Source organism: Dendropsophus ebraccatus, chromosome 2, assembly GCF_027789765.1.
Source record: "Dendropsophus ebraccatus isolate aDenEbr1 chromosome 2, aDenEbr1.pat, whole genome shotgun sequence".
NCBI lineage: Eukaryota > Metazoa > Chordata > Amphibia > Anura > Hylidae > Dendropsophus > Dendropsophus ebraccatus.
In genome coordinates this window covers 199,296,992-199,324,101 of record NC_091455.1, presented here as the reverse complement: position 1 = coordinate 199,324,101, position 27,110 = coordinate 199,296,992, and the positions used below count along the sequence as shown (strand labels likewise).

At 43.2% G+C, this 27,110-nt stretch overlaps 1 protein-coding gene across 3 annotated transcripts in view; it reads right to left on the bottom strand.

The window, feature by feature from the left end:
* Positions 1-27,110, bottom strand: part of ARMC3 (armadillo repeat containing 3) — a 63,063-nt gene that overhangs the window by 30,614 nt on the left and 5,339 nt on the right. For all 3 annotated transcript variants that reach the window (XM_069960530.1, XM_069960532.1, XM_069960531.1), the window contains exons 2-10: positions 21,804-21,852; positions 19,087-19,204; positions 16,241-16,366; positions 15,143-15,211; positions 11,033-11,208; positions 9,980-10,174; positions 8,352-8,535; positions 3,161-3,313; positions 2,977-3,082 (exon numbers count right to left, since the gene is read on the bottom strand). In XM_069960530.1, coding sequence (XP_069816631.1) covers positions 2,977-3,082; positions 3,161-3,313; positions 8,352-8,535; positions 9,980-10,174; positions 11,033-11,208; positions 15,143-15,211; positions 16,241-16,366; positions 19,087-19,204; positions 21,804-21,851 — 1,175 coding nt within the window. In that variant the 5' untranslated portion in view covers position 21,852. The remainder of the gene's footprint in view (positions 1-2,976; positions 3,083-3,160; positions 3,314-8,351; positions 8,536-9,979; positions 10,175-11,032; positions 11,209-15,142; positions 15,212-16,240; positions 16,367-19,086; positions 19,205-21,803; positions 21,853-27,110) is intronic.

Below are 27,110 nucleotides of genomic sequence, written 5' to 3'. Positions count from 1 at the left end.
TAACGATTAACATAGTAATAAGGTTGAAAGAAGACAAGAGTCCATCAGGTTCAACCCAGGGAAATCCTACTGTGTTGATCCAGGGAAGGCAAAAAACCCCTATGAGGCAGACGACAATCACCCCCCCACAGGGAGGATATTTGGCAACCCGAACAATCCCTGGATCAACGTATCACCGGAAATCTAATGCCCATAACTTGTGATATTATATTGTTCAAGAAAAGCATCCAGGCCTCCCCTGAACTTATTTAATGAATCGGCCATGACAACATCATGTGGCAGAGAGTTCCACAGTCTCACTGCTCGTACAGTAAAGAACCCGAGTCGATGCTGATGGTGAAACCTTCTTTCCTCTAGACGTAGAGGATGCCCCCTTATCATGGTTACAGACCTAGGAGTAAAAAGACCACTATAAAGATCTCTGTACTGTCCATTCATATATTTGTACATTGTGATCAGATCGCCCCTAAGACGTCTTTTTTCTAGCGTAAATAACCCCAAGCTTGATAACCTGTCCTGGTCCTGTAACCCACCCATTCCCTTAATGACCTTTGTTGCCCTCCTCTGCACCCACTCCGGTTCACCTATGTCCTTCTTATATACCGGTGCCCAAAACTGTACACAGTATATACCATATGTGATCTGACCAGTGATTTATAAAGAGGCAAAACTATGTTCTCATCTTTAGCATCTATACCTCTTTTGATGCATCCCATTATTTTATTAGCCTTGGCAGCTGCTGCCTGGCACTGATCACTAAAGTTGAGTTTACTGTCCACCAATACCCCCAGGTCCTTTTCGGAAGTAGTTTTACCCAGTGTTTTGCTATTTAGCACATAACTGTACTTATTATTTCGATGGCCGAGAAAATCGTTGATCGAGAAATCATTGATCGCTTTATAAGACCTGGACCTATTTTTATCGTTGCTCGTTCGCAAAACGTTCGCATTGAATAAGACATCGTTCGGTCGTTCGCAGTAGCAGCAAATTGTTCGCATTGAATAAGGGCCCTATTCCATCAGACGATTATCGTTTGCATAATCGTCAACGATTAACGATCTCAAACGACCGCTATTGCGAAAGACCTGAAAACGTTCACTCATTTTCATGGAACAATAATCGTTACTTATGATCGTAATTGCGATCGTTTTTCCTTCGCTATGTATTCGCTATTGCGTTCATATCTATTGCGAACGAACGATGTCTTATTCAATGCGAACGATTTGCGAACGTTTTGCGAACGAGCAACGATAAAAATAGGTCCAGGTCTTATGAAGCGATCAACGATTTCTCGTTCGGTTGTTAATCGTTAACTGCATTTCAACCGAACGATTATCGTTTAGATTCGAACGATTTAACGATAATCTGAACGATAATCGTCCGGTGGAATAGGGCCCTAAGACGTTATTCGGTCATTCGCAGTAGATGCGAACGCAATAGCGAAGAAATAGCGAAGAAAAAACGATCGCAAATACGATCATAAGTAACGATTATCATTCCATGGAAATGAGTGAACGTTTTCAGGTCTTTCGCAATAGCGGTCGTTTGAGATCGTTAATCGTTAACGATTATACGAACGATAATCGTCCGGTGGAATAGGGCCCTAAGGGAGGTGACAGTATCACTTTAAGGGAGATTGAGCTATGTTTACAGCATGCTGCCTTGTGCTGAACAATGTGGCAAGCACAGGAGCGAATACAGCAGCTTTTACAGACTGTGGAGAGATTGTCTGCATATACGATTATTAGTCAATGGAAGTCCCAGTCCTTTATGCACTCACACAACAAAATACACCTGCATCCATCATGTAGGTTGTACAGTATTTTTTATATAATTTTATATAATATTATTATAAAAGAATCTGCTGATTTTTAACCATTTTTCAAGTGTTTTATGGATAAAAAAACAGCCAATTTTACTGTGTGTGAACATGGCTATAATCAGAAGATCCTGAATAGTTTACAAACGGTTCCTACGACTGCCCTCACACACACTTTTTGTCTGGAATTTTTTTAGGCCAAAAAAATGCCAGAAAACAAAAACACCAATTGTCTTTTTTTTCCCTTTTTTTGGCGTTTTTTTTTCCAGTATTATTTCTGGTGTTTTTGACTTTATGTGTGAAGGATCATTTTTATAGTTTAGGCACTTTTGTGTGCTGAACTTTTTTCCCTCCGCCATCACATGACCTAACTGCTGGACCACAAAAGGTGACAAAAAAAACCCCAAAACATACGCACAGCAATGGCGTTTTGGAGACAACCAGAACAACCCCATTGAAGTATATAAAAGTCAACACAGTTTGCCGAAAAAAAGCCACCCCCTTAGCATGCTGCGTTTTGGAAAAACGAGCCTCAAAAACGCCAGAGAGGAGAGAAAAACGCCACAAACTTCCATTGACTTCCAGCTAACATCTGACCTGCGGCATTTTTGCAAAAAAAAAAAAAAAAAGAAACATTTTAAGAGATTTTAAGGTGTGAAGCCAGACTTAAATCCTCTAATTCAGGGATGGGGAACCTTGGGCCCTCCAGCTGCTGCAAAACCACAATTCCCATCATACCTGAACAGCCAAAGCTTCAGCTTTGGCTGTCCAGGCATGATGGGAATTGTAGTTTTGCAACAGCTGGAGAGCCGAAGGTTCCCCATCCATGCTCTAATTTCTATATAAATGTATGTTATGTTATTAGCTATCATGTTTTGCAGGGTTTCTGTTCCTCCTGGTTTGCCTGAGTTTCGGCTTTCTTAACCATATCACGTCCTGCTCCTCCCTGTGACATGTGGTATAGGCAGAATATGCAATATACCGGTCCCAATATAGAAGGTCAATCCTCACATCACACAGATGAAAGGTCAAGCAAATGTCACAGACGTCAAGTGCAGCGCATTAGGGGAATTCTGTATATTGCTGGGCCATGTGCTTTGGGTTCAAATGCAATGAAACCCCCAGCACTTGTTATTACGCTCCAGGGTGATACCTACCTGGCATTATTAGGGCAGCCCGTGGTAAGATTTGCCAGAGCAAACACCGCAGCTTCTTGGACTTCTCCATTGTCTTTGTTCAATAAATTAATTATCTGAAGAATTCCTATGGGATAACACCATGTTATTAGCTGGGATTGTCGGATCGCTCTCTAAGGCTCTATAACTATAGTCATGCACTTACCATTCTTACTGAACGCCTCCTTGCTGGCCACATGCGCGCACAACACAGAAATCGCCTGCAAAGCCGCCACCTTGACTCCATTATTGTCAGATCCCAGAAGCTCCACCAGAGTCTTCTCCACTTCTTGTTCATGGAAGAATTTTCTGTTTTCGGCTGACAAACATAAAAACAGGTTGAACGTAAGATCAATGTACCCATCAAAGGCGACCACTCATGCTGGAAATACACATAGCAGGCAGCGGGGTACAGAGCAAGAGGAGCTGAGAAGATTGATATATTGGAGTCCAGTGGGCAGTCCTGATCAGTCATACAGCAAGTGTCAGTCACTGATTAGAACCGCCCACTGGACTCCAAACACGAAAGTGAAAAGATATAACATGGTGCCTAGACACCACTGTATACCAAGTACTGCAAGACGATTATCGCTTAAATACAAACGATGTAACAATAATTGTCCTGTGTAATAGAGCCCTTAGACTGTTAAGGTGTTTGGGTAGTAACCCTAATTCTAACTCTAATCCCTAATCCCTAAAGTAGAGTAGCACAAAGATTTAAACCGATTCAGGGCTCCCGGCATAATAATGAATGATGATGCCAAGAGCTCCACATTCCATTCCGTCGCCCATGGTCCATATTTACGGACCGTGCACTGAATGTGTGAATGCCCCCTAAGTTTTCGGGTGAAGGCTGGTGCTAAGGGAGGCTGGGCAGCCCATCCATCCTCCTCTCTATCCATGTATCTGCCTCTGCTACTCTAGCTTAGTGACTATTACTGCAGCTGCCATAAAGCAAAGACATATATAGAAAACACAGGATGGATGCCTCCAATATGGCAGCTACCAGGGACGTTTTCAAACATAAAAGCTGCAACACTAAGAACATAAGTAACAATCTTTATAATCATTGAAACCCCTTATGGTGCGTTTACACAGACAGATTTATCTGACCAATTTTGGAAGCCAAAGTCAGGAATGGACTTGAAAAGACAGGGAATCTCAGTCTTTCCTTTATGACCTGCACCCTGTTCATAGTCTGTTCCTGGCTTTGGCTTCAAAAATCTGTCAGATAAATCCCTCTGTGTAAACGCAGCATAACAAAATGTCCATGCAAAGCGACAGCTGGTAAAGTCTGGTCAACGTTAATGCAAGATTTGCACAAAAAGACTAAAAAAAATTGTTGTTTTTTTTTAAATGCAGTGGGTAGACAGCTCTTGTATCTATCACCGAGCTTGTAAGTAATATAACATGTCACCAGAACATATGTTATCTAATGGAGCTGAGTTTTAATTACAAAACAGAGTGTAACGTTGTATTGTTGGAGGCTGCCATTCCAGACTGGTACATCTGTTAATTTATGTACAGTAACTACCGCACAGTGCATCATCCATCTTGTTCAATATGTCGCATGGAAGGTGTGAAGTGTAAAGCTTTACATACAGAACAGTATGGGACCTCTACATGTCCTCTACACTTATGGTGCCAACCATTCCCTATAAGAATTACTTATACTGATCTTGTTCCATCCTCCATAGGGTCCAAATGACTAGTTAGCCGAAAGCTAACCCTCCTGAGCTTCCATAAGTGTGCACGCTAAGCCAGACATGCTAGGGATCCCAATAGAGCAGTGGTAGGGAACCTTGGCTCTCCAGCTAATGCAAAACTACAACTCCCATCATGCCTGGACAGCCAAAGCTTTAGCTTTGGCTGTCCAGGCATGATGGGAGTTGTAGTCTTGCAACTGACAGAGAGCCAAGGTTCCCTACCCCTGCAATAGAGAAAGAGGAATAAGCTGCTGCTGGATACCTCTGTCCTGTAAAGACTACCCCAGACTTTAAAGGGGTATAGCTCTGGATACATAAATTATATTTACACATTATATGGGGATTCTAAAAAAATGGGTTAACCTAGTGGAAGCTAAAGGTAGACACTATGGGAAATGGGTTAGCTTTACTAGATATTTGGTCAAAACAATGGAAACTGCAGTTCAATGTTTTCAAATGCAAAATAATGCACTTGGGGAGAAGGAATCCTCTATCCGAGTATCATATCTGCAGTTCTGTGTTGGCAAAGACTTTAGAAGAGAAGGAATTAGGGGGGAGTGATTTCTGACACCTTACAGTGAGTCACCAGTGCAACCAGGTGGTAGGGAAAGCTAATGGTATGCTGGGCTGGATATAATGGTATGCTGGACTGTAAATATGTATAATGGTATGCTGGACTGTATATATAAGGGTATACTGGGCTATATATATATATATATGGGTATGCTGGGCTGAATATATATAATGGTATGCTGGGCTGTATATAAGGGTATGCTGGGCTGTATATATGTATAATGGTATGCTGGACTGTATATATAATGGTATGCTGAGCTATATGTAATGGTATATACACATACTGTTTGTATACTAGTATGCCGGACTGTGTATATATAATAGTATGCTAGGCTGTGTGTATATGTAATGGTATGCTGGGCTGTATAAATAATGCTATGCTGGGCTATATATATATATTATATAAATATATATATTGGTATAATGATGGCTCAGGGCAGTATTTACCACTAGGCACCTGTGGTCCGGTGCCTACGGCAGCACCTTGCAGGGAGGGCAGCACCTTGCAGGGGGGGCAGCACCAGGGAGCAGGGGGAAGGAAAAAAAACCTTTTTTTATTTTTATTTTTTTAGTATCCCTCCTCCTGTTCAGACTTGCCAATAAATCTGGTGTCTTTTCCAGAGGGGGCGGGGAGTATGGTGGTATTGGTCAGGTCTGGTATGGCCAATCGGAGAGTGAAGATGGGGCGTCTTCAGGTTTAGTGCCTAGGGCAGCAGCAGTTGTTAATACAGCCCTGGCTGGGCTGTATATATAATGGTATGCTGGGCTGTATATATATCATGGTATGCTGGGCTGTATATATAGAATGGTATGCTGGGCTGTGTAGCTAGAGGTATAACCAGTAAGAAGAGGGAGATTATGATCCCGCTGTATAGAGCTCTAGTGACATCACATCTGGAATACTGTATCCAGCTCTGGAGACCTCACCTACAAAAAGATACTGATAAAATATAACGGGTCCAAAGATAAGCTACAAAAAGGGCGGCAGCTGTGCTAGAATGAAATAGATGGCACTATAGGACTAATGATGGTGAGTGCTCATAAATGAGGACTTGTTCTTTAACGTGCCTGGGATAACCTATTTACTTCCTAAGTTTGACAAAAAAAGGATGGATCAAGTGGCGTCCATTTTCTTTTTCTCTACATTGGAGCTGTGGAATAGTATTTATAATTGATGCTGATTCATTATAATCATTATTATTATTATTATCAATCGTCCTTTTTACTAGTTCATGTAATAAAGATCATGTTTTGGTGATGTATATTCTTTCTTTGTGCTTCGTTCACACAATGTAAAATGGGGCATAATACACACAGGTTAACGAAGACTTTAGTTGAGGTAACACTAAGATAAAAAATGTTAAGAAATCGAATCAATGTAATGTATTTAAAATAAGCGCTAATGAAAAACAATTGCTTTGCTTTGGATTTAGATTTTTTTTTTTTTTACATGTAATGAAACACAAAGTCACATTTTATGGCTCCATAAGGGATTAAAAGTAGTGACTACAATTCCATTTAGGGAAATGACATTTGCCGGTAGATCAATAGTGTCATCCAATTAGTGTGATAATTGTGCTGGGGACGTTCTGGTATCACGCCGTGCCCACCAGGACCCCACAAAGCCCCCTGAACAGCCCAGTGGGGGGATGGCTCATTAACAAGCAATGAGGATAATTAAGAAGGCAAGAGTCATAGAGAAGTAAGAAGATATTAGCCCTGAAAATACCTGGAAAAAAAAATATGGACGATGTATGCGTTCTGCTGATAGACATTAAGAGTTTGTGGGGGATCAGTGTTTTATAAGGATGCAGGACTAACACGCTGCAGTGACTATAGTGCTGTATACCTGGTGCTTCCCCTTCTCTGCTCATTGTAATGTTATTTACTTCCCATTGTGTATATGGCGCCATATTGGGTCTTTGTCCACAGTGTAAGGCTGGGTCCACACTATGTTTTTGCAATCCGTTTTTTACATCTGTTTTTCCAAAAAAAAAAAAAAAACGGATGAAAAACAGATGAAAAAAAACTAATGCATTTGTGTGCATCTCTTTTTCCATCGACTTCTATTACAAAAAAAACCCCCAAAAAAACAGATCAAAACGCATCGGTTATTTTAATGTACACAAAAGTAAGGTCAGCTACGTTTTTGTGTATGTTAAAAAAAAAAAGGATGCGTTTTGATCCTGTTTTTTATAATGGAAATCAATGGGAAAACGGATCAAAACGGATGCACACAAATGCGGAAAAAAAACGGATTAAAAAACGTAGTGTGGACCCTATTACAAGGAGCGATTTGGGCAGATTTAGCAGTGTAATAAAGACTCACTCTGTGTAATAAAGACAAAGATTAGCCGAAATGCCAATCATGATCGTCGTTTAAATTTGCTTAGAAATCATTGTCTGCTGGCCGTGCATACACGTAGTGGTGCACAGCTGATAATATTGTAAAATAATGTTTATATTTACCTATACTCCCTTGGTGTCCTACAGCATTTTGCCAGTGTTCTGCTCACCACCACGCAGATGGGCCCAATGCACGTAAATATACGCGTTTGCGAATATTTTACTCGCAAACAAGCGTTTGCGAATATTTTATTTGCATTGGCCCATCTGCCCCACTTGCACCAGAGGGGCAGGGAGAGGGTGTAACGGGGGGAGCTGCCCTCTGCGTGCGCTGCATTTAACCTTTTCCAGCCAACGGGAGTCAAATGTTAAGCATTGAAGTACACACCAACCCCAACTTACTGTACGTTTGCCCAGCTTAAATATATATATATATATATATATATATATAAAATAATGGATACCCTAGGACCTAGGACAATAATTCGAGGATTTAATGGACCATGTGCTCTCTTTCTCTCTCCATAAATCTATACATACATTTATAGTATCTCTATTCTCCAGATAAGCAAGCTCGTCTTCTCTACTATTGTGTAAAATAAAAGGATGGCATACTGTCAAAACATTGACATTAAAAGGCAGCATATTAAAAGAAGCCGCTCTCAAGTGAGGCCATCCACATCCATTATTCTGAATGACTCTGAGAGTACTGTAACGGTGAATGTCACATACCATTGTGAGCCGACTTGGCGATGGCCTTGGCGGCATTTTTCTGCAAGTCAGGCAGGGTAGATGTCTCTGCAAAGGTCAATATCTTCTTAAGTCCTCCTGACTGCTGAAGAAGCTGAACAGTGTCTGCGTCCTCCAGGCAGTTCGCAATGATCAAAAGCGCCTCCACGTGTAAATCATTAAGCTCCTGGTAACAGGGATTGAGCTCATATGTAGTCATAAAAGCAGGTCCGTAACTGAAGAGTATATTCTATACAGGATCTTCTATAAATACGTATTGAAGCTCTAGAATCAAAACTTACAGCTAAGTATAAAAATTCACCCCATTGCGCAAGACCAGTAGGGACCAGGCAACAATGGAAGAGCAGGGGCAGGTGTGTACTGGCTTTTCTATCTATCTAGTCCAGAGCACATGTAAGACCGTTTTTCCATATGTCAGTGACAGAGTGCGAACAAAACCCAACCCCTATACGTTCATCAATGGCTGTGCTATTAGAGGAGTGATTCAAACCCGTCTGAACCCAAGCGTGCAGTAATTATTTACCAGTGGCTGCAGAAGTTGGATGCACCCCTAGGGAGTACTGCAAAACATGGATACAGCCTATGGTCTATGGCTATACTCATGTTTTCCAGGCAGCCTTGGGGCTGCATCCAACTTCTTCAGGTATCAGTAGAGCTACAAAAACTTGCAGTGTAGTCCAGGCCTAATACTATGTGGACCTGTGAAGGAGGCCTTAGAGGAAAAATTATATTTTTGGACACTTACATCTTCGGGACATACAAGCAAGCAGTCTCCAAGCTGATGTAGGTGGCAGACACTATGCTGTAAATTCTTCACATGGGATCCTTATGCTAATTTACTTATTAGTGTTGAGCAGATCTGTCAAAATGTTCACGTTCAGCAACATTATCCAAGCCAGAACACTCTGTGTTTGATCACCCGTGGCTGCTGAGGGTGAAGTTGGAAAACATGGATACAACTTATGGCCTATGGCTGTAACCATGCTGCATCCACAGGGAATCAAATGCAGAGGGTTCAGGTTTGCGTAATGTTGCTGAACCCGAATACTTTGACAGATCTGCTTAACACTAAGGGGGACATTTATGAAACGTCCGCCTGAGGCGTACGCCAGGGAGAAGGTGCAGATTCGCCCCTTCTCCCTGGCGCACGCCTGCCGTATGCCCCACTCGCCCAATGGGCTGGATGGGGAGCTTGGGGAGGTGTGACAAGGCGGGGAGGAGGCATGGCCTCATTTATCATGATTTACACCTGCTCGAATGCGTAAATCATGATCAAAATCTACACCTGCTGGAAGCGCAGATTCAGTGTGCGTGCGCCTCTTACGGTGCTTTTACACGGAAAGATTTATCAGACAGATTTTGGAAGCCAAAGCCAGGAATGGATTTGAAAAGAGGATAGATCCCAGTCTTTCCTTTATCACCTGATCCCTGTTTATAGTCTGTTACTGGTTTTGGCTTCAAAGATCTGTCACATAAATCTGTCTGTGTAAACGCACCATTAGTGAATCCTGCCGGGGAAAAGGTGGCGGGGCCTAAAAGAAGACCGGCGTACTTGTACGCCGGTCTTCATAAATCCCCCCTAAGTGTGATATAACATTGAAAATGCTTACCTTTGCTTCCAGGATTTTTAGAAGGTAGTCTAAAGCTTGGTTTTCCTTTAGAGGTAGTCTGCATTCTACTTCGCAGCTGATACTACCCAGAGCTTTTAAAGAAAGCTGCTGAATAACCGGATAGTCGGATTTAAGTAATTCCAGCAATGGTGGGATAGCGTTCTGGTCACATACTGCACTGCGACTCTGGAAGTCCTGCATGGAAAGTGACAGTGTTTACCATGGCATATAGAAGGTCCAGCATGAAAGAGAAACAGTGAAAGGTTGCACTTAATAATCCAAGCTCTCAGTATATCCGAATGATGTAATGAATTTTTGTAACAGTACCATTAGGCTTGAGCAAGATGGCGATTTAGCTGTGAAAAGGTTAAGTGACTGGGGTCACACCATGACCCACAAGTGTCCATGAGATGAGTTTCTTGTGACTGCTGTGTAAATGCTCCTTTTGAGCCACAGTATGACCCCATTTACTTACCCTAGATATAATGCAGCACAATCCACATAGTAGACAAGAAGATCATTGGTTAAGTGACCCTATTGTAGCTAAAAGTGTTGGGTAGCCCCAGGCTAAGCTACGCTAAGGGCCCTATTCCACCGGACGATTATCGCTTGCATAATCGTTAACGATTAACGATCTCAAACGACCGCTATTGCGAAAGACCTGAAAACGTTCACTCATTTCCATGGAACGATAATCGTTACTTATGATCGTAATTGCAATCGTTTTTTCTTCACTATTTATTGCGTTCGTATCTATTGTGAACGACCGAACGATGTCTTATTCAATGCGAACGATTTGCGAACGTTTTGCGAACGAGCAACGATAAAAATAGGTCCAGGTCTTATAAATAAATAGAAGTAAATTACAAATCTATATAACTTTCTGACACCAGTTAATTTGAAAGAAAAAGATTTTCGCTGGACAACCCCTTTAAGCAAGCCAGAGATCTTAAGTGGATGAACCTCTATATAAGAATGATGTCACCTAGTAAGAAATCTCTAATCCTTCTATTGGACCCGTCTCTCCATGATAAGCACTGAACATAGCATTACCTGTGCTAGCAGATAAATGCATTCTACGGAGTTCTTCTTCACATCAGGATCCGGGCTGCTTAACAAACGGATGAGATGTTCCAAGCCGTTTGCTTCAAATATTCTTGCCTTACCGGTGTAGTCATTGGCCATGTGTGCGAGGCAAAGGGAAGCAAATTCATGGATCACTACTTCTTCTGCAAGAGAACAAAACCAAAAATATTGCTGCATTTTATAGGACATTACATTGAATTATTATACAGAAATCTGCAGATTTCACCTAAAAACCAAAGACATTTGGAGACCAGATTCTGTTACATAACTAACATTGGCCCTGGCAGTCGGTTTATGCACTGACACCCCCTCTACAGTCATAGTTAGCACAGTCTATAAGACTGTGCCAAACGCCTGGAGGAGAGGAGAACGCTAGATGGGGGAAGATGGAGTCTGTTGTGTGCTGTGCAACCAGCTGTGTGACTGCCTGCGGTAACAGAACTACCAGTTTACAAGGGATGGCAGGAGCACAAATGGTCCCAAGGGGGCAGCTACTTTACAAAGTCAGAACATTACTATAGGCATAAAATTTTAGTATTGTTCTCTAGTCAATAACTTTAGGACTGGAGAGCCTCATTAAACTATATTATCCTACCATGAGCCGTATACTATACAGAATTATCTGTGGCTTTAGTTTACAGCTGCTGACATGTTATAGAGAGGATCCATATGGACTTACATGTCCAGGACAGATAAAATCTGAGGAAGCTTCTACATACTTGAACACCTATTAACGCTACTTTCAAACATGCCTAAAGTACATGTTACACACTGCATAGTATATGGCGGTATTATTTATTACTAATAAACCTTCTAGTCTAAAGGTCTCCATACACTTTATACTGAAGTCAGACAAACCACCTACTCTCTGCCATCAGTATGAGGTGTATGGGGCTTTCAGAGTCTCCACCGATATCATTTGATGTAATAGAGCCCTTAGCTAATGGTGTGTTTACACAGACAGATTTATCTGACAGATATCTAAGGGTCCTATTCCACGGGCCCATGGGGGCCCGATCAACAATGTAAATGGGCGCCAATCGTTTACAGGGCCTATTCCACGGCCCGATAATCATTTAGCGAGGGCTGCAGGGACATCGTAACCGATGTCCTTGCAGCCCTTGTTTAAACATCATACTTTACCTATCCAGGCTGCAGGTCATCTCCTGCGCTCCTTCTCCCGCTCCCGCGCGCAGCAGCAGCTTCAGTGCTGACAGTGATTGGCTGAGCGGTCTGTCAGCTCAGACAGGCCGCTCCGAAGCTGCTGCTGTGCACGGGACCGGGAGAAGGAGTGCAGGAGAAGACCTGCAGCCTGGATAGGTAAAGTATGATGTTTTAAATCGTCGGTCGCCCGCCGCATACCGCTATTCCACGTAGCAATGCCAGTCGGTGCCCGATGATTTTAGGTTTGCACCTAAATAAACGATCAGCCGATGACACGATCATCGGCTGATTGTTGTCTCTATTCCACAGAGCGATAATCGGCTGAATTAGGCCGATTCGGCCGATTATCACTCCGAGGAATAGGACCCTTAAAGATTATTGAAGCCAAAGCCAGGAACAGACTATAAACAGAGAACATGTCATAAAGGAAAGACTGAGATTTCTCCTCTTTTCAAATCCATTCCTGACTTTGGCTTCAATATCTGTCAGATAAATCTGTTTGTGTAAACACACCATTACTTTACATTAAAATGAATTCTATACCTCTTGCCCCATTTCTGATAAACAGTGCCCCTCTGTCAGATGAGGCACAAAAGTGTCAGTATGTAAGAAATCTGATGCTTAAATACGCCCCTTTGTGCTTTCTGGGAACTAAAATATATGATGCAGTAAATATACTGCAAGGTGAGATTTATGTACTTAAAGGGGTAGCCCCAGCAATCAGATGTGCTCTGTGGATAACACCTGCCTGTAAGTGTTCAGTTACTTTACAGCGCCACCAAAGGGGACAATAAATATTACACGATTCTCATTCAAATCAATGTTTTCTCTGTGTGATAGCTTATAACCGTTCTCTACTCTACAAAAAAGATGGGGATCCAGAACAGATCACACCCTCCTCCATTAAAGGGGTTATTTAGGATGCTTGGCTGCTTTTCTCTAGAAACAGAGCCACTCTTGTCCTCAGTTTGGTTTGCAGCTCAGTTCCATTAAATCGTACCTGTCGTGAATTTTTTACATTTTTGCAAGCAGTTTTCCAATATACTGTTTTTTTTTTTCTTGTTTAAATCAACATTATACATATGGCCAAACTGTGCTTCTTGCTCTTATTTGGTGCTTTCTCAAACAGGAGCCCAAGAGCCCAAACACTAGGGAGACATTTATGAACTATCCACCCAAGGCGTACGCCAGGGAGAAGGTGCAGATTCGCCCCCTCTCCCTGGCGTATGCCAGCCGTATTCCCCGCTCGGGGGGCGTGACAAAGTGGGGAGGAGGCGAGGCCTCCTCCCGCACCTCATTTATCATGATTTACGCCTGCTCGCAGGCAGAAAAAAATTGATCCAAATGTACACCTGCTGGAAGCCGGCATAGATTTACTATGCCGGGCGCAGGTCTGGCCCCCGCGGCCGGCTGAATTCACTAAGAGGCATGGGCCCCTTAGTGAATCCTGCCAGGGAAAGGGTGCGGAACCTAATATAAGACACCGCCAGTCTTCATAAGTCCCCCCAAGAAGTCTCAGTCCTTTGCACGCTCATACTGACCATACAATGCAAGCACCCGCATGATTCTCTGCTACTGAATGTAGATGCGCAGTGAAGGAAGACACTAAGTGGCCATTTGTATAACGCTGATTTAAAGTTTTACTGTCGTTTGGAAAAACTTTTGACCGTTAATAGAGACATGTCAAAAGTTTTGATTAGTTCAGGTCTGAGTGTTCAGACCCATACCGCTCGGGACAATGAGTAGCATGCATGTTGCAACATGGTCCGCTATCCCAGTCTGTGTCAGTGAAAGAATCATCAAAGGGACCGCCCTTTGCAGCTCATTATCACCGGTGACACTTCAAACATGGAGGTCTTAAAGCAGTATTCCAAGAAAATCAACTCTTTACCTATCAAGAGGACAGGGCAAAAGTAGAAGATTGCGGGGGTCTGACCTCTCTACCCCCCCGCTGATTTCCATATCGGGCCCCAGCTTCTTTGTAATGAATAGAGCCATGGGCACGACACATGACCCATGGCTCTATTCATTCCAATGGAGCCGACATAAAGAGCCAAGTACATCGCTCTTCCGGCGTACTCGGCTCTTTCCATCACTCCATAGGAATGAATAGAGCCAAGGGTCACGCGCCGTATCCGAGGCTCTATTCATAATACAGAAGCTGGGGGCCTGATACAGAGATCGGCAGGGAGTACAGTAGTCGGGCCCGCTACGATCTCCTACTTTCCCCTTATCCTGTGGGCAGGGGAAAAGTTGATTTCTTAAAAATACCATTTTAATAAGAAAATAAAGACAGTATATTGCAAAACTGCTTGTTATCACATACCCGTTGCATTCTTTTTTTAAAAAAAACAAACAAAACAGTTTTCGTGACAGTGCCTCTTGAAGTGAAAGGAGTTGTAATACCACACACAACCTATAAACAGGGGTGGCGCTAGTTTTGTGACAAAGCAGATCTGTTTTTCCAATCCTTCCAATTAACTCCATTAATAAAGGAAGGGTCCACTGTTCTGGATCCCCATATCTCTGTACTCCTATTACAAGAGAAATCAAGAATCAGATATGTGAACCTTTCATATAAAATGTTTCCTGTAAATTTTCTTTTTCACAAATTGTGGAATGGGAAGGACGGATAACAGATGAATAATGATCCTTCTGCTGTGAATATCTTAGAAAAAGGCCATTAATATCATGTTATCAGTACTATTAACAATGCAGGAGGCGTACAGGTAAATGGGCTTCTAGGCTGAAATTGCTCTTTAAGTGGTTGATTGTACAAAGCATCTAAGACATTAGACGGAGGCATATACTGTAAAACCTGTTTTCTGTAATCCCCATAAGCAGCTATTAGTTACGGTGAAAACTTAAGAGCAGATGGTGGGGTTTGTCAACAAAACATTTTGCAGTCTGTACCTTCTGGTGCGAGGCGAGTGATTAGCGGAGGTATCAGATCCAGCGTCTGCATCAGTCTCCTGACCTCACCTGGGAGTAAGAGCAAAGACCAACGTTATATGGCAAGACCATATTACATTATTATAATGACAAGCCTTCACTTATGGAATGATGAATATACCGACAGTCACCTGGTGAACCCATCTCACATCAATGACAGTATTGAGTTTACTGAAGTATGACATACACATAAGGGAAGAGCAGATAAGGACATTCAGACACTCATGCTAGATATCTCCTATTCTGTGGATAAACCCTCACAGAGTACAAGGTTTATTAATGTATTTGCCGCCCCTTAAGGTGCGTTTACACAGAGAGATTTATCTGACAGATCTTTGAAGCCAAAGCCAAGAATGGACTATAAACAGGGAACAGGTCATAAAGGAAAGACTGAGATTACTGCTCTTTTCAAATCTATTTCTGGCTTTGGCTTCAAAAATCTGTCATATACATATCTGTCTGAGCATATACATGCCTTCTGCACTGCTGTGTGATCTGGCATCCCACTCTACGGCTGTCCCCTCCATCATTCTGGAGGAGGTGGTGGCATGAAGATCCAGTGGCAGTCGGAGAGCGGGATGCCGGATCACACAGCAGCACACTAGGTAAGTATGCATTGGCTGTGTAATCTGGAAACTGACAGCCCAGATATATGCATATCCGTGCTGCCAGTTTTCCTTTGCTATTGGATGTACATCTCCTGTTTAAACAGGAAGATGTGCAGCCAATAGAAATAAATTTTACAGCTGGCTCAAAAGATACGGTCAGGCGAGGAACTGGCGTTTTCCTTCTCCTCAGCTGATCGCTGTTACTTTTACACAGGGCAATTGGGCAATAATCTGTGTAAAAGACCCTTAAAGCAGTGAGTTCTTCTGTCCCTGCTGAAGTGATTACCATATTCTCCATTGTAATTCTGTACATAAGGAGACCTGTCAATCACTTTCTGTATGGGAGTATAGCCGGACCCACAGGCTTTCTCTATGACAGGGTAGAGAAGCCAGACCTGCATGCTTACAGTCTCGGTAGTAGCTTTTTACTTTAGGTAATAAAATGACTGACCGTGCGCTGCCATGATACCGCACACCATGGTGGCGTTTCTGCGGACTATTTTATCTTCGTGAGAGATGAGCTTAGATAGTGATTCCACCGCTCCAAATCCAAGAAGGGTTATTTTATTTTCATCTCCTAGAGGAACATGAATGAATAATTTAGTGTCATCCAACGATAGCTGTGGCTTGTTAAGGGATCGATAACAGCTAAAAGTAATAAGCAGGTTAACTGAGTGGATTGGATTAGACGTGAGATGCAGCCCTCCTTGTCCCGCGTAACAGTACGGTCAGTCCAAGTTCACACTGATGTCACATAAATATGAATGACGTGAAGATAGTGTATGGCTTTCTATGTATTTACATGTTTTAGAAACTGTGTATTTCTTCTTGTTGCTATTGCTATTATTATTTTTAGGTATAGGTTGGGTGCTTATTGCTAGTTTAAAGAGTTTGCGCTATGATGCCATATCACCTATGTGCAGGATAAGTGACAAGGTTCTGATCGATGGCACCCTTCCCAATCATGAGAATGGAGGTGCCATATCTCCCTGTCTGAACAGAGTGTCAGTCAGGTAGCTTCTCTATTAAAACTATATGGGACGGACAAAGATTGGTGGCCCGCACCTGCAATACTCTGGGCCCCCCCGAGCCATCATCATTTGCAGCACCCAGTGGCCCAGTGGGCCTCCCGGATGCTGCTAATGTCCTATTACTGCAAGTGCTCCTGAGAGGCACTTAAAATGTAAATGCAGGGCTGTAATGACAGAATGAGTAGTCATTGGTTCCCCACCCTGTTAATTACTCTTGTGGCCGCAGGTAGCACTGCTCTTCTGGCTCCAAAAGGCAGATCCCAACTTCCCTCAGTGCTCTGGTGAACGAGTGACGTCATGGTGCTCACAGAGCAGAGACAAAAGGGCAGGAAGAACTGCTGCAGAGCTTAAGCTAGGTGAGTATGACTTTCTTTGCACTGAAGGAATGACTACATGGGGGGAGATGTCTACCAAGGGGAACACTATCTAATGAGGGGGGAATACTAGGGGACATGCCTACCATGGGGGACACAATCTGCTGGGGAGGATAGTAGTGGAGATGCCAACCATGGAGGACACTATCTACTTTGGGGGGGGGGGACATTAGGGGAGATGCCTACCATGGGGGACATTATCTGTTGGGGGGATACTAGGGGGGGTGGCTAACATATTATATTGATTGGGAGGGAGAGATAACTGACATTACATACAGTGGTATGCCTATAACATTGGGGGATACTATATACTGGGAGGGGGGTTACCTATAGGGGGGTGACAAACAGGGGTGATTTGAGTGCTATCAGGGAGATGCCTACATGAGGAATACTTCATACTAGGGGGGAAGGGGGATTACCTACAGCTATGGGATAGGATGTCGGTGTGCTCCACACATTTCACACACTGTACATACAATACTATGTGCATTACTGCTCACCTCCTGTACCCGTGGAAAATCCAGTGTTGGGTGATGCTCATAGTACAGAAGGCATCAGTGCCCATTTCACATTTTCTATTGCACCCAGCACATGTACTGTATAGTAAGGTAAGTGGCCATGCATTCCCTTCCTTCCAACCTCACATTAAGATGCAAGACTATAAGGGTTTATTCACACTGAGCAAAACTGAGTGAACCCTGCTCTCCGCTCAAAGAATTGACATGTCAATTCTTCGAGCAAAGAGTGATGGAAGCGGAGGCGCACAAGCCATGCCATAAAGACACTGTGTGACACTGAGGCAGCTGCGATTCCGTGGCTCCGCCACAGAATTCCGCCTGTTTTACTTAGTGTGAACGGGGCCTTAGGCTGGGTTTTCATTTATCAGTTGCATCCGTTTCAGTTTTATTTTTTCAGAAACTGAACACATCCGATGTCACAACTGATACTGAAAAGGCATCAGTTGTCATCCAGCTTTCTATCCTATTTTTCATCAACGGGCACACTGTACAACAGAACACATATTCTGACAGACAGCATGTCTGGCGATCCGGCAGCACTACTAGCACACCGGATGCTTTAAACTGTGCCATAGAAATTAATGGGATCAGCTCAAAGATGCGTTTCCCTATGGTGCTTTTCTACTAAAAGTAAACCCGGCCTTAGGGTATGTACACACCGAGTAAAATAGGCGGAATTTCGCTGAGGAACTCGGAGTTCCGCCGTGGAATTCCACCTGCCTCAGTGTGTCATAGCATCTCCATGAGAGAGCGCGCACTCCTCCGCTGCTGCCGCTCTCCGCTCAAAGAAGTGACATATCCGCCTATTTTACTCATTGTGAACATACCCATAGATAATAGGCAATACCTCAGTATTACGGCGCGACCCTTTTATGTCACCTTTATTTAATAAACACTTTTTAATTGATGATAATGATAGGAACAGACGCACATTTTACCATATTTTAGTTGGTTTTGTGTGTATATATATATATATATATATATATATATATATATATATATATATGACTTGTGTTACAATGTTAGTAGCAAAGGGCTGGAGCTATATAGGTATGTATACACAGGAAGCAGTAAAATTGTCCATGTCCTTATACAACCTTCATCTCTAACACTTCCCATTCTTGTTTTATTTTACTTTTATTATACATTTTACTATGTAACTTTGTGCATTTTATAAAGTTGGATTAACATGTGTGTTTTTCCATGCAGAAAGAGGGCTACTTTTGTTCTATGTCGATATGGTTTTTAAAAACTGAAGTCAATGGGGATGAATTTTCATGCAGAAACGCGTTGACTCTAGGGCAGAATCGGCAGGGATTTTAGCAGGGTGAACACTGTTATAGTTACTTCTGAATTACATTATATAACACAAACCTTTCAGTGCAAATTTGTATAAGGCGTCACAGGATTTGGCCAGGATTTCCTCTTCCGGGGACTGAAGCATTAGAACTGCGGTTTCTGCCTTTTTACTTTCAATCGCTAAAGGATCAAACTGCGAGCACAAAGGGGAATATTATTAGTGAACTGTATATAGAGATTACACTACAGGCAGAGATGCAAGTAAGGCCGCCCGTAGCCCGCAGTCCCTGGCCCAAAGAATACATTACCTGCGCTGTGCCGCAGCAGTGTGTGAGGCTACCGGCTCCCGTTGGTCCCCATCAGCCAATCAGTGCTGCCGAGTTACATATCCGCAGTGGAATGAAAATTCCGCTGCAGGTATGTGGCCCATTCAACGTCACACTACCAGGATCCGCAGTGAATTTCGCTGCATATGAAGCTACCCTTAAAGTAAATCTGAGATTTGCTGACTGCTTACCAAGCTGCTGGGCTGTATAGATATAAATGAAAGCATTCAGAACATACCTTTTATGTCTGTGTCTGTGTTTTTATTTTCATTAAAAAACACCTTTATTTGGGCTGTGAACAGTGTCAAAGAGGCGGAGTCTATTATTCCCTGGGCCCTAAAACTACTATACCTCACTTTGCTGTATTCAGAGTGTATGTGGCTTAATAATGCAGAGGTATACAGCAGTGAGGCGAGACAGTGCTAGGACCCACAGAAAAATAGGCTCTGCCTCCTAGACACCATTCACAGCCCAAATAAAGGAGTTATTTTATTAAGAAAAAAAAAAGACACAGGAAACAAAGGTGGATAGCACAGCTGGATAGATAACAACTGAAGCATTCAGAACAAACCTTTGCTGCCTATGCCTGTTATTTTATTAAAAAAATTTTTTACATTTATTATTATTTATTTATTTTTGTAAAAAAAAACATTTATTTGGGCTGTGAATGGTGTCAAAGAGGTGGAGCCTATTGTTCCCTGGGTCCTAGCACCACCTCAGCTACTGTGCTGTATTCTTGCCCTCTGTATAATCAGCCACATACACTCTGCATACAGCACAGTGAAGTGTAGCAGTTCTAGGGCCCAGGGAATAACAGGCTTCGCCTCTTTGACACCATTCACAGCCCAAATAAAGTTGTGTTTTTTTAATTAAAATAAAAACAAAGACACAGGCAACAAAGCTATGTTAAATGCTTTCATTTATATCAATCCAGCTGTGCCATCAGCTCAGTAGGCAGTCAGGGGGTCACAGCTTCACCTTGTACCTTGTGCCGCAGCTACAAATAATAGGGCCATTAAAAATATGGGTCAATAAGAAAAGTGCTTGCATGAGCTCCACAGCCTCTAATAACAGGTCATTGTAAGGATGCTGGGAGTCAGACTCCAACTCATCTAGGTAACGTTCACACATTGTGGCGGCACTGCATCATTTCAGTGAAAATACTGCACTGCACAGAACTGAAATTAAACTGTAGCTTGTGTGAACACAGCCATTACACCTATAGTCTATAGTGAGGCTAGGCCATCCATTTTCAAAGGCCAAGTGACCTCTTTAGGTTGTGTTCACCTAGGGAGGTTTTTATGTGTTTTTGCAGGTCAGAGGGTAGCTGTTCTGACTTACTAAACAGTCGCCACCAGATGACGGCTATGGCGATTAGACATGAGCGCGACTCCAGCATGCTCCACATTTGATTACCGGTGGCTAAGGAAGTTGGATGCGGCCCTCGGGAGTCTAGGAAAACATGGATATAGTCTATGGCCTATGGCTGTAACCATGTTTTCCAGGACTCCTTAGGACTGCATCCAACTTCTTCAAGCCTCCAATATTCAAACAATGAACTCTGCCTCAAACATGCTCCAGGTGGGATCATCTCTAGTGCCCATCACTGAGATCAGTGCAAAGGAAGAGGGTCTGGTGCAGGGGTGTCAAACTCAGGCTCTCAGCCTTTTAAAAAATTACAATTCCCATCATGTCTGGAAAGCCAAAGCTTTAGCTTTGGCTGTCCAGGCATGATGGGAGTTGTAGTCTTGCAACAGCTGGAGAGCCTGAGTTTGACACGCCTGTGGTCAAGCGCATATACAATATGAGGCTATGTTCACACACTGTAAGAGACTGGCCGTTCCGTTACCAGTACTGGCCAGATGATCTTTAGCACCACTTAGTTCTGATGCAGGCGCATCCATGCGCGCCTGCATCAGAACTCCCCACTGCACACTATGGAGCGTTCGGCCGGTGCCGCTCACTCCATAGTGTGCACTGACAGGGTTTTCTGCGGCTGCTAGTCACTAAATAGCGGCCGCAGAAAACTGACATGACACTTTTTTATGGCGCCGCTAGGGATGTGGCCGGGTCCCGGCTGGAGTGTATACTATGGGGGACATTTATGAAGAGGTCGCGCCCCCTCTGTGTGCTGCCGCATCCCCTCTCCGCCCCACTGGTGAAGGTGGCACAGATGGGAAAAAAATATTTGCAAAATTTGCGAATATTTTTACGCCGATCTGCCCCATCTGTGCCTAAAAAAGGCATTTTCGCCTTTTCATACATGTCCCCCTATGTGTATAAATTCCCTCAGAAGTGAGCACTACGTAAGTTCCGTGGGAATCATGGCCGTTGTAACAACAGCCGGGATTCCCACGGAACTTATGTTGTGTGAACATAGCCTGATTGTGTAGAACTGGTCTAACAATATGAGCAGCATTTCTACTACTATACTAATAATAATAATATTAATAATGGAAAACTTACCACATCCTTTGGTGGTGGCTCAACCTCCTTCTTTACTTTTTTCCCCATTCTACAAATAATAAAACACAGGATAAACGTATGCGGATGCAGAACCTTTCAGGAGAATCCAATTTTGACAGTGATGTCAATAACATCAGAAGATTTTTCAAGTATACCACATTTACCTCTAAAATGTCAACTTTGCCATAAATTGAAATGGGTATCTCAGTCAAAGACAATTTTTTTTAATGTTCCTTTAATATACCTTTAATTTTTTTTTTACATTTTTACATTAAATTGGTTGTTCACCAATTTACTTATTTATTTTCTTTCAAATCAACTGGTGCCAGAAATTTATAAATTTATTTCTATTAAAAAAATCTCAACTCTTCCAGTACTTATCAGCTGCTGTTTGTCCTGCAAGAAGTGGTGTATTCTTTCCAGTCTGCAGAGCAGAAGAGGTTTTCTATGGGGATTTGCTACTACTCTGGACAGTTCCTAACGTGGACAGATGTGGCAGCAGAGAGCGCTGTGTCGGACTGGAGAGAATACACCATGTATTGCCGGACATACAGCAGCTGATAAGTACTGGAAGAAGATTTGATAGAATTTTAATAGAAGTAAATTACAAATCTCTGGCACTTTCTTGCACCAGTTGATTTGAAAGAAAATAAAATTGGTGAACAACCCCTTTTAAGTGGCAGCAGTAAGTGGCAACCCTGCCTGTGTATTACCACCAATGGTCGGGAACTGCAGGGCTGCTCAAGCCTTGGTCCCAGCACAGTTACATATCACTATCACTGCTGCATGCAGATATGGAGCCTTCCTGGATGCCTATATAATGCACGTTAGTTTTAGAATAGACATTACACTTGGAGAAGCCGCCTGTGTCACTAGCGCTGCAGTCACGGCACAGTATAGCAGGATGACTGACTATTTATCTGCTACACTGCAACCACAGACAGCTTTTCCAAGTGTAACGTTTTTTCTAAAGCCTATAATGAACATTAGCGCTGGGTATAGGTGCAGTTCCCAACACAGCCACTGGTGGCAGCAGAGAGGACATGTCACCCCTTACTGCTGCCACTCAAAGGGGCACTGAACTCCCATCATGTCTTGGTTAGGGATGCACGATGCACCGAAAAATCGATACTACTATCGATTTTCAAGGCAAAAAAACGGTTCAATACCAGGATTTCCTGGTATCGATACTTTATGTTAAACTACAAAATAGCGTAGTTTAACATATAGGGCCGAGAACATGACAGGCGGCTACCTGAGAGCCTGTCATGTTCTCTCTGTGCCACCCCTGCGAACACAGACCCGGGACCCTGCGCGCTCACTCGGGCCCAGATCTTCCACCTATCATGCAGCTGCCGCCGGCAAATTTTACGTTGCCGCTCCTGCCGCTGACATCGCCAGCCCCGGGACACGTGTGTGTCACTGCGGGTCCTATGGGCTAAGATGAGGACCTTCCCCCACCTCCACAGGCACCGAGCATGAGACACAGCTGGGCCGGTGAGTGTCTGACAAGGGCAGAGGGGTGCGCGGGGTCCCGGGTTAGTATAGCATTGCATAGCTCATCCATAGGGCAGCACAGGGTCGGCGGCAGGAGAGGGAGGAGAGCGGCTGAGAGCTGCACGGTCCGGGAGGGAAGAACGCAGGAGAAGGCTGGAGGTGGGGGAGGCGAGGAGGAGATCTGACAGGAGCTGGAGCTGTGAGGCGAGGGCGGCAGGCAGGACCGTCAGGACACTCCCGGGGCCGGCATCAGCAATGTGGGGGGTGAACAAAAGGTCGGCCTGGCTGCGACTGTGAAGGGAAGGGGGAGGGGGGCTGTAGCCTGAAGATTACTCTGCTGCCCGAATCCAGCTGGAATAGTGCAATTACAACCACCATCATCCCCCTAAAAGCTGAAGTGTATTACATGACTACAGTTCCCATCATCCCCCTAAAAGCTGAAGTGTATTACATGACTACAGTTCCCATCATCCCCCTGATAGCTGAAGTGTATTACATGACTACAGATCCCATCATCCCCCTGATAGCTGAAGTGTATTACATGACTACAGTTCCCATCATCCCCCTGATAGCTGAAGTGTATCACATGACTACAGTTCCCATCATCCCCCCTGATAGCTAAAGTGTGTATTACATGACTACAGTTCCCATCATCCCCCTGATAGCTGAAGTGTATTACATGACTACAGTTCCCATCATCCCCCTGATAGCTGAAGTGTATTACATGACTACAGTTCCCATCATCCCCCTATAACTGAAGTGTTATTGTGCATATTATAAGATTATCACCTTCCTGATGACACACGGTAAATGGTGCAAGCGGAGAAACCACCAAATTCAGTACCACATAAAAACGTGGTACTAAATAAAACTACAGATTGCCCCATAGCCATGTTAAGAATCAGAATAGGGCTATTTTTTTTAAGAACATTTATTTTAAATAATGGAAACTTTATTTATAAAGTAATATGGTTCGTACAGACCTGACAGTCGGGGGGGGGATCTCTATTGTGTTTTTTTTTTTAAATATAATGTATTAAGTATCGAATTGGTATTGAGCATTGAAAAAAAAGTTGGTATTGGTATCGAACTCAAAATTCTGGTATCGTGACATCACTAGTCTTGGTATGATGGGAGTGGTAGTTTTGCACCAGCTGGGGTGCTGAACACTGGCTGACATCATCTTTCATCATCTTTCTCTTGTATGTTTCTCTGTAAAAGAGGAAAGGGGCCTCCCACACATTCTGCCCAGGGGCTGCTGAGGACTTTGATGCAGCTCTGGCATAAGCTAAATGTGGCAGTCACTTTATGAAGCCTGGTGCTCATTGTCTGGGTGGAAAAAATAACATGTTTCACCTTTCCTGATGATAAATGATGGCCTGGAGATAGAGTCAGGCGGGAACATTTACATGGTGGGACATGAGAACAAGCAATTATATCTGTGACACTTGTGAACCTGACTGCAATGTAGGAGATCCTGCAAACATAGCCAACAGTGATATATATACCCCACACCGGGATGAGGGAGACAGTAATATACGATATATACCCCACACCGGGGTGAGGGAGACAGTAATATATACCATATATACCCCACACTGGGGTGAGGGAGACAGTAATATACGATATATACCCCACACCGGGATGAGGGAGACAGTAATATACGATATATGCCCCACACCAGGGTGAGGGAGGCAGTAATATATACCCCACACCGGGATGAGGGAGACAGTAATATATACAATATAGATAGATAGATAGATAGATAGATAGATAGATAGATAGATAGATAGATAGATAGATAGATAGAAGTAGGAGAAAGCCGCACTTCCAATTCAGGTGCAGCGGGTGCTGTACAGAGCAAGTCCCTTGGCCTGGGATCCCAAAAGATACGAAGCGATGGTCCGCAGCACACCAGCATAGGTGAAAAAAGTGTTTATTATCAAGAGTGCAAAATACAAGGAAGCAACGTTTCGATTTTGAGAGGAAATCGAAACGTTGCTTCCTTGTATCTTGCACTCTTGGTAATAAACACTTTTTTCACCTATGCTGGTGTGCTGCGGACCATCGCTTCGTAGATAGATAGATAGATAGATAGGAGATAGATAGATAGGAGATAGATAGGAGATAGATAGATAGGAGATAGATAGATAGGAGATAGATAGATAATAGATAGATAGATAGGAGATAGATAGATAGATAGATAGATAGATAGATAGATAGATAGATAGATAGGAGATAGATAGATAGGAGATAGATAGGAGATAGATAGATAGGAGATAGATAGATAGGAGATAGATAGATAATAGATAGATAGATAGATAGGAGATAGATAGATAGATAGATAGATAGATAGATAGATAGATAGATAGATAGTGGACAGCAGATTGCAAGTAATCATGACTTTCCCGTTGTTTTCTGGGGTAAGCAGTCATGTTTGGTAACTTCATTGATTTCCAAAAATGTTCAGTATTAGGTTAAGAAATGGGGAAAACAACAGTGATTATTTAAAGGAGAACTCCAGGCCAGGCTAGTTTTGAAACATCTATGCCGTGGAAAAAGTTAGGGTGGCCAGACACATTAGATAAAAGTAGTCTGATGGTTAAATAACAGTGGAACAAACATTGAAAAATCGTTTTGCAGACACAACCCTGCACATATCTCGGAGCAGATTGCCCCTTAAAATTGTACAAACTGGTCATATATGAAGGGCGAACAATCTTTCTGGGAATGAACATGGACAGTTCCTATCACAGACAGAGGTGGCAGGAGAGAGCGCTGTGTCAGACTGGAAAGAATACACCACTTCCTGCAGAGCATACAGCAGCTGATAAGTACTGGAAGACTAGAGATATTTTTAAATCAAAGTAATTTACAAATCTGTATAACTTTCTTTTTCTCTGGAGTTCTTCTTTAGGAGCATCCCCAGACCAGTCCTCTCTTCTCTCACCATCACTGTATTACATTATAAATCTTTTATGTTTTTTTTAGCACCTGAAAATGACTTGCAATGTAGTCTTAAGGAAATGTTTCTGACTGTGTAAATGAACACTTCTCCACCCATCCCCCAGGTATAATGCGCACCGGTGTCATATATAATACACAGCCGCACTCGCGGAGAAGCCGGATTTAATTGTCCGTCATTAATTTACTGAAATTGTTTCTTTCATTTTCCCTCCATTAATATGACGTTTGCTTTGGCAAATTAATATTTATGTTCCTATTTGCAGTAATGAGAACAACAGCTTGCGGCATAGGATTGATCGCCGGCATCGCATCCTCATTCAGAAGAGGTAACGTTGTGTGTCCCGGCTCTGCAAGGATGTTCTGGAGGAGACAAGCCAGGCCTGGCAGCCATATTCCAAAGCCGTCTATCCTCCTGGGACGGCCATCACTTATTCATCAGTAGCTTAGGATTTGGTCGCTTTACCTAATGAAAAGTTGTGTCCCACAAACTCAGCTCTGTGCAAAACAAAATCATTCCGAGGCCCAGAAGCCCTTTCATTCTGTACTATGACGGTACTGGGTGGGGGTGTTATTAAAGGGGTATTCCAATATCAACTAATACAGTTATACTTGTAAGTTATTTTTTGAGATCCCTTCCCAGCTCTGTGTCAGTAAGGCTGGGCTAACCCCCTAGCGGCCGTAGCATACATCACCTCCTCCCCGCTGCGGTTTGCTTCAGGGGTTCTCGGCAGCACGTCCCACTCAGCCAATCAGTGGCTGCGGCGGGGATGTGCACTGATTGGCTGAGCGGGACGAGCAGACGCCGGGAACCTCTGAAGCAAGCCGGAGCGGGGAGGAGGTGAT